The sequence below is a fragment of the Diplotaxodon limnothrissa genome, linkage group LG17, assembly GCF_057381915.1.
Source record: "Diplotaxodon limnothrissa isolate DT_005_m linkage group LG17, D_limnothrissa_male_GT1.1, whole genome shotgun sequence".
NCBI classification, from domain to species: Eukaryota; Metazoa; Chordata; class Actinopteri; order Cichliformes; family Cichlidae; genus Diplotaxodon; species Diplotaxodon limnothrissa.
This window is the reverse complement of record NC_140612.1, coordinates 11,997,969-12,012,946: the sequence shown is the minus strand read 5'-3', so window position 1 is coordinate 12,012,946 and position 14,978 is coordinate 11,997,969. Positions and strand designations below refer to the sequence as shown.

Here is a 14,978-nt window from a genome sequence, read left to right as displayed (position 1 = left end):
CCTGAACAAAGGTAAGTCTACTGAGACTGCTGAATGGTTTGTACAGTGGACCACAAGGACAGCCCACCTGCAGCCCACCTGCTTGTAGATATGGCACAGACATGCTGTGTTTCCTTATCTGGAAAGCTGACATAGAAAGTCATTTATGAAGCCCAGTGTAAGATTTGAACTTCAGACAGGACCTGCTGTAATGTATTCTTCCATTCTCCTTAATATCAAGTAACAGCCTAAACAACACTTAATTTTGTAATCCAAGTACTGCAGAGTTGCGCTGGTTAGTGCACCTGTCATTAGCTGTACTTTTTAACCTGCTTACTTACAATTTGCCTAAATGGATGGCGACTGTTGTCTGTAATATCATAGAAATCAACATTTAACTGGTGTTGTGCATTATGAAAAAAGTAATGATTAATTTAACTGACTAAGGTTCTTGGTGCAGACTAACAACTGTCTGGTCAAACTGGTTGTACAAATCCCTAAATACATGGTACTCTGTACTCTTGACTGTCATCCTGATCACCCCCCGAAAATTTGAACCATGCTTACAAAAAGTCTGTGATGCAATTCCTTAATACGAAAGGGACCCAAGAATTCTTCTGACAGCTGGAATGTGTTATAACGTGATGTTTTAATATCAATTTATCTACAAAATCTTGACTGACACCACTGTATTCTGGTTTCCATGGAAAGTGCACTGTCACTAAAGCAAAGGAACATATAAAAATTACAAACAAACAGACTGTACCATTTTTAACATAAATCATTTGTCATTGGTACTTACAGTATAAATGAGCAGAGTCATTTCGAAACAGGATGGTTCAACTTTATGAAGCGATATCTGAATTTCTACTGTAGACATCTTTTGTAAAGAGTTTTTGTTCTGGAGAGTTGTGTATTTCCTTACTGATCCTTCCCATTCATTATACTATAGCACTGAAGGTAGTTGCCACAAAAAAAAACCAGAACAACCAGTACAGTACATTCTTCAGCTGTCCACAGCCAATCAACTCCTGATTAATTGTAGAGTCTGGTAATCCATAGACAATGAGCACAAATATAAGCATCTGTATCACAATGGGCACAAATCCTATGTCCATGAGTTCTCCTTCTAGCCATTTACAGACTGTATTTCCTTTCAAGCAGCTGTTAACTGCACAGCTTGGTGGTCTCGTAATCCACTGAATTGGGCAGACGTGAGCTGAAGGCCTGTAAGGAAGCATGGATGCGAACCACCTCGCTGGCAGTCAGTTTGAGTCTGTGCCGGAGAAGGCAGGCAAACAGGTCCAATCTCTGTTGACCGGGAGGGGACAGCCGGTTGACCCGGTCTCGTATTTCCAAGAGCTGGAGCATAGCTGTGTCCTGGGACCCTTGAGTGTATGGGTAGTCCAGTTGCAGAATCAAGTCACGGATTGCCTCCGGGTCAAAATGCATGCTGTAGCCAAAGACCTGGATACTGTTTATCTTCATGTAGCCCAGGTTCCGAGCAGGATCTGCCATTTCTAAAGGCTCATAATAAATGCTGTCATTCAGTCCATCCTGAGTCTTTATCCTGCTACGAAGGTAGATGTGGATGGTTTCAAAGAATGTCTTCCACTTGTTGCCCAATGTCAGAGTCCAGTTGTAGCAGTCAAAGGGCAGGTCCAGTTTGGTGGCCTGCCAGTCTGGAAAATTATTCTCATTGACAGTGATGTACCAGCTCTCTGAGTGGCTCCCGCCAAAAGGATTGATATAGAGTGTAAGGGCAGGCTCCAGGGTGCTATTCTTTGTAAGGCAGATCTGAAGGGATATTCCCAGCAGCATGTGGACCATGTTGGTCTTATACTTGTTGCTCTTAAGCGTCAGCAGCATCCTCTTCCTCCATGATGGATCAAACCAGCTGTTGAGTCGCATGTCATTGCTGATGAAGATTGCATGGACCTGTCAGACAAAGTAAATACATACTTTCAGTAAAATAAGATGCAGTGCTAAAAATAAAAATTCGATTAAAACAGATTTTTGATGGTACTAATGTTACTCATACGTTCTGGTAATCTGTGGAGGCGAGGCTTTCACTTCACCTCCATGTCTACTGGAGAAATTCTATATTTATTGGAGAACAACATGACTTTATGTGCATTACTTTTAAAGTGATAGCCAAATAAGGTGTGGAGTATTCTAAAAACTATGAGCTGCCTTTTTAGGCAACTTTATAAAAGGCATATTACAAGGCAAAAGAGCCTGGTTTGAATTGAAGAAGGCACAATGTATTTATGGTTTACACATGATATTAAGATATTAGAAATTGTGACATGCTCAGATGGAAAATTGTCCTCTGTTTTCACTGTATCTTAAGACCAAAATGTAAGATCCTTCATGGACTTTTTTTGGCACTATGGAAACCATCTTGGAAAATGTTGTTTGTTTGTTTTTTACGCATCCACATGCCAAAATCTGTCATTTAATCCACTGTCCACTGTCATTTAATAGAGTTGAATGAACCCGATTAGGGCATAAAGGATGGGTTAAAACTATACCGTGGCCTTTGGATAGAGTCAGTCTGCAATCCTTTTTGACAACATCAACATCACAAAGGAAGGCCGTGAAGGGCATCATACTGTAGTTTCTAGAGCAGGGGTCTCAAACTTGTGGTCCGGGGGCCATCTGCAGCCCACGCCACTTCCTATATTGACATGAGGGAATATAATGCAATTTGGCCCTTGAAGTTACTTTTTTTTTCTCGGGGATGGAGGATGTGTTTGTTGTTGAGTGCAATGTTAAATTAAGTTTAATATAACATTAATAGGATGGCAAGAGTAGGAAGCAGAGAGTACAAACATGTTGAGGGATTGGCTGTGTTAGTTCAGTCAGAGAGTTATTTGTAAAGAAAACAATTTTCACTAGCAGCCAAAAACTAATGTGTACACTTATGTCTGCATTTATATTTTGTTAAATATGAACAAAATTATAGCAGGAGTGCTGCCACATGTCTGGCCAGAAAGAGAGCACCAATTTGTTTATGTGGTAGTTCAATGAAAGGCTTCAGTTAGTTAAGAGTGAGAAGAAAAAAATGTGTTCATGTTTGCAGTTTTGACTTGTTATACAATATCTTGTTTTAAAAAACAAACAAAACATTACATTTTCAGAAATATTTGTGGGTGTTTTCTTGTTTGATTTTTGTACTACTTGAACGCTAAAGCGGCCCTCACATGAGATGACAGTGCCAGCAGTGGCCCACAGCTCATTTAAGTTTGAGACCCTGTTCTAGAGTGACTCCTCCAGGTCACTTTTTCATTCCCATTTCTAGCAAAAGTAAGTAAAATAAAAAGAAACCACAAACTTTCTGTGTGGTAGGACAATAAATGGTATAAAAGAAAAAGTGGTGAAACTAAAGGGTTTCAGTCACCAAGAGGGTGAGATTTTTTACATGTGTCTTTCCAAGACTACTGCTGGGAAAAGACAGCTCAGCTCTCACTGAGCCTGACATGATTACACAAAGGCCAAAAGAAAACTACCTCAAGCCTGCGGTCAGCTCTCTGCAGTAGGTAGCCCAGCTCCAAATCCTGAAGGTCTGTCTCAAACCCCAGATAGTTCTCTGTAGAGTCTGCCACCATAGGCCTGCAGGTCCCTTGTGTCAGGGCAAAGCCTGGGTTGCAGCTCCCACAGCGGGTTTGGTTGTCTGATGCACAGGCCGCACAGGCCAAGCCTTCTCCAACAGAGCAGGGTGGAGGCAGCTGACAGGAGCTGTGTTCATATCGGCAGCTGCAGCTGTGGAGCTCCTCTGAGAATGCACCAAGCTGGTTGTTCTCTGAGCAATATAGGAGTGACTGGAAATGACTCAGCCAGTAGGACTGAGGCCTGGTGGGGGAAAAAAGAAGACAAAGAGATAAAGGCAAAGAGGGACTGGTTATTGAACTAGCTTTAAGGATGAGCCATTTTAATAGGGAAGTGTTTTATTAAGCCCAGGACACTTGTCTGGGTCTGCAGACAGCTTGCTTGTTAAAAAATAAAAGAAAGAAAGACCTGACATCATTTTAGTGATCATTTAGGTCATTTACAGGTCAAAAGACTTGTGCAAAAAGTTTATTTTTTTACGAAATCTTTATTTCAAGAGGTTTTGACACTTTGTTGTCACTGACTTTGTATTTACTACTTAGAAAAGCAAAACGTCCAAAGACTTTTTTTTTCATTAATTAGGTTATGCGATAGTGACAAATGATCAAACTCCATCAGCCAAAAGAAAGGTTCACAAGAGATGGCTGAAAGTTGTGGAATATTTTGATTTAACTTTGTTCTAACCTAGATCAAGTGGAACCAACTACTGTTTGACTAAAATGAGTACAACACAGTCGTCCCAGTGTCACCAAAGGACTGTCGGTTCTTTGTCAGTCCTTTTCATTATTTTCCCCAATGGGATGGTAAACTAAAACAGAACAATTCATAAGGGTTTCTTAAGGTCAATATGAAAGTTCCAGCTTGTTTGACAGCCTGAGGATGACAAAGAATTTTCGTAACACAAATATGGTACATAAAAAGACAAATATGAAAATGAATTCATTCCTGAGCAAACAACACTAAGAACTGGTATTTTGTACTGAAGGGTACAGAATCCCGAACTGTTAGACCAAACACTACTGGATCTAACAATAGGTTAACACTTATAGTAGGCGTATAACGACCATTAACTCTTTTAACTTTTTTGGCATGTAGATAAAAGCTCTTAAAAGCATAAAATTCACCAATAAGGCAATAATCACATGCCCGTGAGTTTACAACCCATCATTGTTCCAGAGAGAGATTATCATTCTGAGCATTCTTACATAATGCCATTTGGTCAGTAGCCAGCAAAACTGTGAAACTTTACCTGTGTTGACTGAATCAAAATAAATATCTCGGCTAGTTATAAAATCTCCATGTCCCAATAGTTTGATATTTTTGTGCTTTATACTGAAAAGATTTGTTGTTCTATGTTTTCTAGTATAAAGCACACAAAATAATGATATTTTTATATTTTCTTTGGTAATGTGTAGATATGTAGACATGTTAACACTTAAACAAAATACTTATAGAAGTACCTGAGTCGCTCGTATTAGTTTGCTTTACTACACTTTAATATTTTATGATGTAGGTTATGCATGCGGAGACTGCGGGTACAAGCAGTTCTGGAAGGTAAAGCGTGAGAACCTGAATAGAGAGCAAGAGAAACTGTCTTTGATGAGTTAGCGACATAAATATTGGAAGTGCACAGCAGTTGTAGGGGGAGTTTAATCTCAGACATACATATAATTCCCCCATGAGCACTTGAGTTTGATTCCCTTCTGTAGGACTTTATGGCTTTTATCCTCTTTGCTTTATGAATGCAATGCTCACTCTATACCGCTGGCTTCACTTGTAGAAAAAAGGCTTCTTTGATGAGGATGCATTGAAGGAAACTTTATGCTAATCTGAAAATGTTTGCTGGATTACATTTAGGGTATTTTCCTCTGTACTCTGCTGTTATTGTGTGCTTGACAGTGGCAAGCAAGCCGGAGCTCGGAAAATCACTGATTTGAATATCAAAACCCTCTAATGGAAAATGCGGTCATGGGAAATGAACCGAAAGGACTCTTCCTTTCCATCAACCGCTACCTGTGGGTAAGGCATTTCACCTCTGACAGCTTCAGCACAGCAAAGCAGTCACCAATAGAAGACTGCGGTTGTGATTATGTACAGGCTTTGTGCTCCCCACAACTCTTTCTCCAAACCGCTGCTGTAAATCACAGAGTTTTGCGCTGCGAGGAGCCAGCAACACTGAGCTTTGATAATACAATCAAGCAAATGCAGAGCTGTGTGAGTCATTTAATTCTATAGATAAAGTACATAAAATATTATAGTCAAGCTTCAAGTAAAATACTGTGCAACATATGGTGACTTGCACATTATATACAAATGTGATAATTGAACTTATTATTCTGATTCCATTGCCATTAATCAGATTTCTAGTCTTCTGGGAAGGAAGGAAGGTTTTGGAACATGGGTGCAGGGATTTGCTACCTTTCAGTCATAAGAGCATTAGTGAGATTCAATAATGATTTTAGACGATAAGGACCGGCTCAGTTCCAATTTATCTCAAAGGTGTTGGATGGAGCTGAGGTCAGAACTTTGTGCAAGCAAGAAATCAGTAAACCGTGTATGTATTTGCACAAGATGTACACATGGGATTTGGCGGATTTAGCTGATGTCACTGATCATCCCTGTACATTGGGTTGTGTACAGTGAAATTTTTTAAAATGCACTGAAAACAAAAGCAGGAGGAAATTATATATTGAGTCTTTAGGGAACAAACATAAGAACAAAATAATGGTGAATTGTAATAGTAGCATAAAACGGATTTATAAAAAAAACAAAAAAAACCTCTGGGTTCTGCAGGTACCCCAAGACTGAATCAAATCATTATTATCACTGTGGTATTTTACAATAATAACACTGCGCTTGAAATACTATTTCTACTGCTAATGTTCTATTGTTGGATTTGCAGTACAGGCTCCTCAGAGGAGCACTGTGCTACTTATTTTCAGAACATTTCATCATATTTATCTTCTGCTAGAGGCACTGTATATTATTAGTCAGCCAGTAACAGACCAAGCCATCAAGAACAATCAATATGAAGAACATAAAGAAGTCACCAGAGTCATGAAGTGCAATAATTGCACTTGGGCCATTTTTTTTATCTGTACAAATGAATGTCCATTAAACACTATGATTTTAAAGACAAAGTTGTCAAATCTACCAAATGCCTTGAAAGGGTCATTAAAAAGCTATTCAACACTTTTCAAGTCAAATCTTAATTACACTCTGGAAGAAGTCAAAGAGGAGAGGACTCCACCAGAGAAACATTCAAAAGTGTACATAGAAAAGGAAAAATCAGCACCTTTATATGGGAGAGATCTATGCATAAGAAAGGTATTTTCTAACCTGATTAAAGCATAAGTACTAAAAGCATCACTTGAATGGCAATGTGGAGCATTATGCATAATGGCCAAAGTTTCAGCACAAAGAGTACTGTGCTGTCTCATCATTAGCTGCTGAACAAAAGCTGAGCCGACTGCTGCTTCCACTGGCTTATTTGCTCATAATTGTCAGCGCAGTGGAAAACTAGCCCGCAGGAAGCAAAATCAATCACACATCTCCCTTCTATCGCAAGTCCTACGAACAGGATGTTAAAGAGAGACTAAGGGTGGTTTTCAAGAGCTTCCCTTTCTCTCCAAAGCCAGCTGACGCACACCCCTTTCCAAGTCTCTTTCTACTAAGTATGGAGATTTCTATGAAGACAGAAAAGAAAGGGAAGGCTTCACAGTTGATGTGCCAATAATAACGTAGATAAACAGTGCCTGGACGAGTGCGATGACACTTCCTGGCAAACTTGTGGGAATATCAGCTGCATAGATCAGTGATTAATGTGTGTTTTGGCAATGTGGTGAAGAGAATAACATTGATTAAGAAGAGGGTGCACTGAGAAACAGAAAAGAAAGAACAACAGAGACATGGGCTGGACATTAAACAGAGCAAACTCTAATAGATTAATCTGAAAGTTGATTTATGTGTTGATTTATGTCGCCATTTCTGCAGCATTACCGTGGCGGTTGAATCGAGGTGAGCGTAGTGTGACTGACAGTGATTGCTAGATTCGTCACCTTCTCCAATTGCCTCTTCTGGCAGGTAAAAGGTACCCATTACAAATGTGGATTTCTTTCAATCTTAAAAGACTAGTGTGTGATTTGTCTCCTCCAAGAAAAAGCTCAAACACTTACAAGGGCAGATCTGTACGTTTTACTGACAAATTACCTTTTTATTCTCATTTTGGGTTTCTGTTGAGTAACTTCCTGTTTCCTTTTGTAATTTTTGGTCTGTTTACACCATTATCAGTTTAACTTCCAGCCTGTGTTAGTTTTCCCTCCTCTGTGACTATATGCCCTGCCCTAATTGGTCTCCCCTGTGATATCTCTCACACCTGTTTCCAATTAGCCAATCACACACCTCTGTATTTTTTGAAAAGTGTTGAGTGGCTTGGTACTGCCTCATTATGACTTGTACTCTAGCCTTCTGGTGTTCGCTGGGTGGATCTATATTTTCCTGTGTACTTTTTCCTTTTGTATTAAATTGTGTTTGCTGTTACTTTTCTCTGTAGAGACCTTTTGCCTGCCTTCACTAGCTGTCTGAACTGAAGACTAGATTTCGGATCTTATCCTACCTCTGTGTGTCCTGCACTTGGTGCCTCGTCCCCCGTGACTGTCACACTCAAGCCATAGAAATAAAAACCTTCCTCTCTCAGCAGCAAATGGTTAAGGTGCATGATGTTAGGGTTTGCCAATGCGTTATTTTTTTTTAAATTAAAGGATTAATTTTTTAACAAACTTTTAGATTTTTACAAACTGCTTGGAAAAACATGCTATTAAATGAATGAATATGTGGTTGTGTGAGTGGGAAATCTTCATAGCTTCAAAAAACTAAAGGGAATAAAGGGACTTTGGTATTTGTGCTACAAAAGTACATATATATTATGTGTGTACTGTGCTTGTCCTTCCAAGTCTTCAACTATAAAGTAACTCATATTAAGGAGACAAAAAACAGCATCTCCGCAGCAAATATTAGCTAGTGACAGTCAAATCAACACACATTATAGCATTCTTCTGAGCTAGGTGACTAAATCTGGACAATTAAAACATCAAAATATTACGTAATTAAAAAAAAGTGCTTCCCTCCAAAAATAAGACAACTCTCAAACAACTCTGAAAGCAAATAGTGGATACAGGAATATACATTTACTTGCCCATCTCTACATAGATGGTGGATGCTAGGTTGTCATAGCTATCCACCTATGTGTGTGTGTCTGTAATTGTTTCAAAAAATGCAGGTGCCTTTTGCACATCACTCAATAATTCAAGTAGGTTAAACTGAACCACAGAAGTCACACATCAGAAAACATTCTGGAACAAATGTAGTGATAGTTATATTTTTAACGAAATATTGCCACACAAGCATTTATGTATAATAAATGCGTTAATAAGTCTTGGAATGTGTTACTTAATTTGCCTAAAACCAAATTTAACACTGATGTGTAAGTGTAATGTTGTCACTTAATTAGCTTAACTTGCTAATTAATCAATTCATTAATTAAGTTTTAATTAACAAAAGGCTTTATACCTCATAATTCTGTCTTTGTATTTAGACAAATTAGGGATTTTTATTCATTTTTTATGAAGATTTTCAACATTCAGACATGAAACAAGTCAAGAAACTCTGGTTTCAAAAACATTGCAGGGGGATTCAGAGTTAGGAGCTTAATGCTACAGTAATGTATGCTATGTGAACTCCTTTCTTTTGAAATGCAGCTGTAAAAACCTTGGATAAAAAATTAAAGCTATTTAAAAATGCCTGATCTGTTTTAACAACATTTCAATGACTGCAACAAGATGTACAAAAATTCTTAGCAAATGCAGGTGCAAGAGTGATTCCACAGAAAAATCTATTCCATAATCTCCCCCTATTCAAAAAGTAATTGCAAGGGTACGCAGGCTAAATGCCAGAACTACAATGGCAACTTGTTTACTTTAATCAATGTGTCTGGATTAGTCTATAGGGTAAACTTGTGATGTGCAACCTCTATGAGGAAAACCTCAAACAAGAACACTGCACCAAAAGACACCGCTTTAATGTAAAAGGCCACAGTATATAGAGTTGTGTTATGAGAACATTTTGAAGCTGTGCAGAATTATTGAGATTTAATGTGAACATAATAATGGTGAGCATGAGAATGCGTGTTACTGTGGTTGTGCTCACCGTTCTCTTGGTATGCGTACTTGGGGCTGTCTGTGACATCTTTTACTGAGACTGAAGAGTTTGAAGATGACTCTCTCAGCACGTCTGGAGAGGACCCGCATGCTGTTCTCCAGCTGCTCATATCGCCACTGGAACAGGCTATCCAGGGACCACATGTGCTGTATGGTTGACATGTTCAGGAAATAGTTTTGGGGCAGCCTTGCATAGAAGGCCTTGAATTCATCTGCAACAACAGACATAGGAGAAAGAGGTAAAAGGCATAACTCATCACCACTATTGCAGTCTTACTAAGTAAGTAGAAATATTAAGAATTTATCTTGGCAATAGGACTGGGATATGAAAATATAACTGAAATAATAACCAGTTTTGTTCAGGTCAATGAGCAAAACTGTCATGACTGAATTATGCAGTCAGCCCGCTATGAAGCTGGCTTATCTTAAAACACAAAATTTAAATCTCTCAATCCTCATTTCATCCACAACCAATCATTGACTGTTGGACAGCACATGATCACAATATTTTGGTTATGATAACAGACCCACACTAGTGGTTGACAGGCCCCTCCCTTTTTTTTAAGCCATGCAGCTCAACTATTAAGGACAAAGACAGCAAAATGAAAAGAACAACAAAAGCTGCTACTTCAACATGAAACATGACCAAGTTATTTCAGTATATATTGAAGATTTTAGTCAAGTGTACAGACAAAAGAAATGGGCCAAATCAGAAAATCAAAGACCTAGCCAGTGTTCACAGCAGTCCATAATAAAGGTGTTAACTGTACCCTATGTAGTGCAATTATTTATTTAGGAGGCACCACTGTTGGGAAAAGTAAAACCATCCATGTATTTAAGTTATTTTAGTCAAAATGTATTAAAAAGATCTTTGAAACAATCCTGCAATACCTTTGGTGACCCTGTAACTCCAAGAGTATCGTATTCGTGAGACTTCATGAGACTTTTCTCCCAAAATCAAAACATAAATAAATTGCACATTACAAGCAATACACTGAAATAAAAGGAGAATGTGGAAAATATAATAAAATTAAACCTTATACATGCAAATTAATATTTAATTTTATTTCAGAAAACATCAGGCCGCATCATATCTTTAAGACATTGAGCATTATTATCATCCCAACAGAGCATCTTGCTCTCAGACTGCAGGCTTGCTTGTGCTACACTCCCGTCTCTTCCATCCCCATGTGATTATACACCATTACTGTCATGGTCTCACGAGTCCAGATCTGGTTTGGTTCCTTGACAATTAATGCATGTCATTAAACTGTGTCTTCGCTCTACCATCGTTTGTATTTTCTCCTGTCTCCCTCACTTGTTCTCTGTGTCCTCACCCCCCACCCGAATGCAGCAGATGGCCACCCCTCCCTGAGCCTGGTTCTGCAGGAGGTTTCTTCCTGTTAAAAGGGAGTTTTTCCTTCCCACTGTGCTGCTCAAGTGCTTGTTCACAGGGGTTTGTCTGATTGTTGGGGTTTTCTCACTAATATTGTATGCTGGTTTTTTTTTGTTTTTTTTACAATATATAAAGTGCCTTGAGATGACTGTTGTTGTGAATTAGGGCTAGATAACTAAAAATGAATTGAATTCAATTTTTAGTGCATTTAATTTTTAAGTTTGCCCAAAGTGTCGTACAAAAACAAATCAAGAGATAAAGCGAAAGACAAAACCAGTCACATTAAATGGCCTGTATTTGTATAGTGCTTTTCTAGTCCCTAAGGACCACATTCAGTCATTCACACACACTGGTGATGGCAAGCTACATTGTAGCCACAGCTGCCCTGGGGCGCACTGACAGAGGCGAGGCTGCCGGACACTGGCGCCAACGGGCCCTCTGACCACCACCAGTAGGCAAACATGGGGTTAGTATCTTGCCCAAGGATATATGGCATGGGATCGAACCACCGACCTGGGATCGAACCACCGACCTTCTGATTAGTGGCTGACCTGCTCTGCCACCTGAGCTACAGCCACCCATTAAAACACATTTTACTAAGTTCATTGCTACACTGCTAGATATCTGATTTATATTTTATTGTACTAAGATGGTCAGTAGTAGATCAAATCATTATGTATTTGAAAGTAACTTTTCATTTACACTCTTCTTTTCAAAAAATTGTGTCAAGACTGTTGTGGCGGGGTGTGGTCTGCGGTGCCGCTGCAGGGGAGGCGGACGCACCTGAGTGGCATCCGCACTCATGCCTCGTCGGCTTAAAGGCTGAACTAGATCCTGTACTGTTGTTGTTGTTGTTGTGGAAGAGTTCAGCTGAGAGCTGAAAACCTGCTGCTCTGTCTGTGTGTGTGTGTGTGCGTGTGTGTGTGTGTGTGTGTATGTGTGTGTGTGTGTGTGACAACAGCAACTGGTGAATAAAAGTATGCTGAAGAGCATGGAAACGTGGTCCGGTCTGTCGTGCATCTATTACAACTGTGAAAAATGGGGAAAAAAATGAGATGGTGCATATTGTCTTTACCTTTGACATTTTATTGTTTTTTTGTTTTGTTTTGTTTATTTTAGAGATATATAATTTGTTGGCCAAAACATGTTTAAAAGAGAAAAAAACTAGTACCGTTCCAGTTACCATTTATAATGCATCCCTATGCCATCATGGATACTGAAATTTAAAGCATATGCTTAAAGTTAGTTTCCTCTGTCCTCTTTTGTGTAATGAATACACATCCACAATTACATCCACGATTTCCAAAAGTAATTTCATACTTGTATTGATCAGACTGCAGTAATTTTCTTCAGACTCTGTGAGTGAGATCTTGCTAGCAGAATTTCTGGAATGTGTGTATATTTATCTTCTATGCTAGTTTTGTCTGTTTGTTTTTTTTAAACTTGCATTTGTAGATGCTGCAAACCGTGTTTGCTAACAGCTACTTTTGGAAGTACTTCTAAGTATATTCACTGACTTCTACTAGAGAATCATGACTATATTAAATGGATATAGGTTCTATGTATTAAACAGGGCTGTATGTTAGCCTTACCTAAACTGTAATATAAGGATATGTTGCCATTAAGTGGGAGAAGTCTAAAAACTGTATGGTATCAGCTGTGGGATTTTACTTTCACACAGATTAACAGCTTGGATGAAAAAAATTCTGCATGACCTTACTGTGAGTTTTCTGTCCATAATATGTAGGATGCTAACAAGGAAAACCTTTATGGCTTCCTGCCATAATTGACTTCCTGCAGCGGCTAGTTCGTGTAGGATATTTATCTATTGGTTCCGCAGTTTGAGGCAAACAAACAAGGAGCCTTTTAATGTCGACACATTTTGGCGGCCTTGTCTGTTTTGACTACAAATGTAGACTTTGGAGTACCTGAATAGGGACGGCATCTGGCAGCTGGTGCTATGCAGAGTCACTTCTCACCCTTTCATCATTTTCAGTAAAGCCCAAAAAAAAATTGGGTGCACTTTGGAGCAGAAAGATATATTTCTCTCTCTGTGGATCATGGCTCAAATTTGAGAAAGCAAAATCTGAAAAAGCATTGCGACAAAAACAGTTTTTATTTGATGCTGAAAGCATTGTAATTAAACAATTATGATGTAAACAGCCTTATTGGTGTTAAGAAATGTCTCGTTATCAGCAAAATTGCACATATACTATGTGAATTAAGATCATCTGAGGCCAGCAGTTATAGAAGAATAGATATATAATGTATCCTTTTATCACCTGTTGTTTCAGAATTAGGAGTCTTTATTCTTGGTTGGATTTAGATGGTAAATGTTCTGCACTTATATAGTTATTTAGGCATGTTCTAAAGCTCGTTACAATGCCTGTCAGTTACGCTTCATATACTCAGCTGCCATGCAACGTGCTCCTCTTGGCATTCAGTCTTTTTGAAGGACACTTCAGCAAATGAAGAGGCTGGGGATCAATCTGCCAAACCTGCAATTATTGGACAACCCGCTCTTCCACCTGTGCCACAGCCAGCCTTTATGACTTCTGCTTCTGCTGATAAAGCAGCGAGCTAAAAATCGGCACTTTCCCCTGCTAAAGGACACATTTATGACACCTGTGGGTGTCTATATTCTGGGCACGCTCCTGCCCTAGCTTCACAGCCAGCTACTAGAACATAAAGTTTGAAAGTAATTGCACTTAGGGATATTTCAGGCAAATCTCAAGACTGGAAGAAAAAAAAAAACCATCAATTTTGATTTCATCTGAGTAATAATCACCAAGGCTTGGTGACCGAGCACAGCAATAATAACCAAACATTATGCTTAGAGGTTCCATTCAAACTCTGTTTCACTGGTGATATGAAAAGCTGGACGGAGAATAAATGGGTTTTATAGCTGCTTAATCTGCTCCAGACATATTGTAAACTACCTGAGCCGAAAGCTGTTGATTTTTTTTTTTTTCTAATCTGGTCATGTTGCGTTGCTATATCCAGACAGGATGCCAGGATCCCCAGTGCTCAGTCAACTATAATAGTTTACCTATAAATCATAGAATAGGGAGGGACATACATAGAGAATTCTCACTCAGATTTAATGGTGCAGATAAAACAGCTGAAATCATCCCTACTTTCACTCGTATAAATGATTTATATTCAAACTGTCTGATTTTCCTGAATTTAAATGAGGATTGCGACGTGAAAGGCTCCAATAATGCATTTTTATCAAGAGGCCCTCCTCACCTGATTCTTCAAATTCCTTATACAGCATGCCCCATGTCTCGGTGACTCTTTCCAGGCTCTCCTCCATGGCTTGAATGTCCATGTAGGGGCAGTTGCACTCTGGGAACTTGGGGTCACAGCTGCACCAGCAGTCACTGTCCTTGCAGACAAACTCACCCTCTCCATTGCAGGCTATGTAGCTGAGAGCCGCCTGTACAAAACTCTCTCTCAAGTAGTCTGGAAGGATCACTTGCAAGCCTGTAAAACAAAGCTGGGTTTAGTTTTGTCATCAAACTGAGACCTTGGAGAGTCAGTCTGCTGCCAGAGTGTGTAACACACTTAATGCAATCTAGAAATCCCCATATTTCTGTCTTTTCAGATAAAATATATAATGTCATGACAGTCACAATAAAAGTGGTAGAAATTCAACAAACCTTGCAGCTGGACTTTATTTTCAGGGCTCTGAACCAGCACCGAGCTCACAGAATCAAGGTTGTCATAGTTACTGCATCCAAGAGGACCTGTGCGGGTCTCTGTCACCTGGGCAA

At 39.2% G+C, this 14,978-nt stretch overlaps 1 protein-coding gene across 1 annotated transcript in view; it reads right to left on the bottom strand.

Annotated features, from left to right (window-relative positions):
* Nucleotides 1–1,146: 1,146 nt before the first annotated feature.
* The window catches only part of LOC146614673 (BMP/retinoic acid-inducible neural-specific protein 3-like), a 42,797-nt gene continuing 28,965 nt past the window's right edge, over nt 1,147–14,978 (bottom strand). The window contains exons 4-8 of the mRNA XM_085375638.1: nt 14,865–14,970; nt 14,452–14,688; nt 9,796–10,018; nt 3,492–3,834; nt 1,147–1,917 (exon numbers count right to left, since the gene is read on the bottom strand). Of these exons, the coding sequence (XP_085231764.1) occupies nt 1,147–1,917; nt 3,492–3,834; nt 9,796–10,018; nt 14,452–14,688; nt 14,865–14,970 (1,680 nt within the window). The remainder of the gene's footprint in view (nt 1,918–3,491; nt 3,835–9,795; nt 10,019–14,451; nt 14,689–14,864; nt 14,971–14,978) is intronic.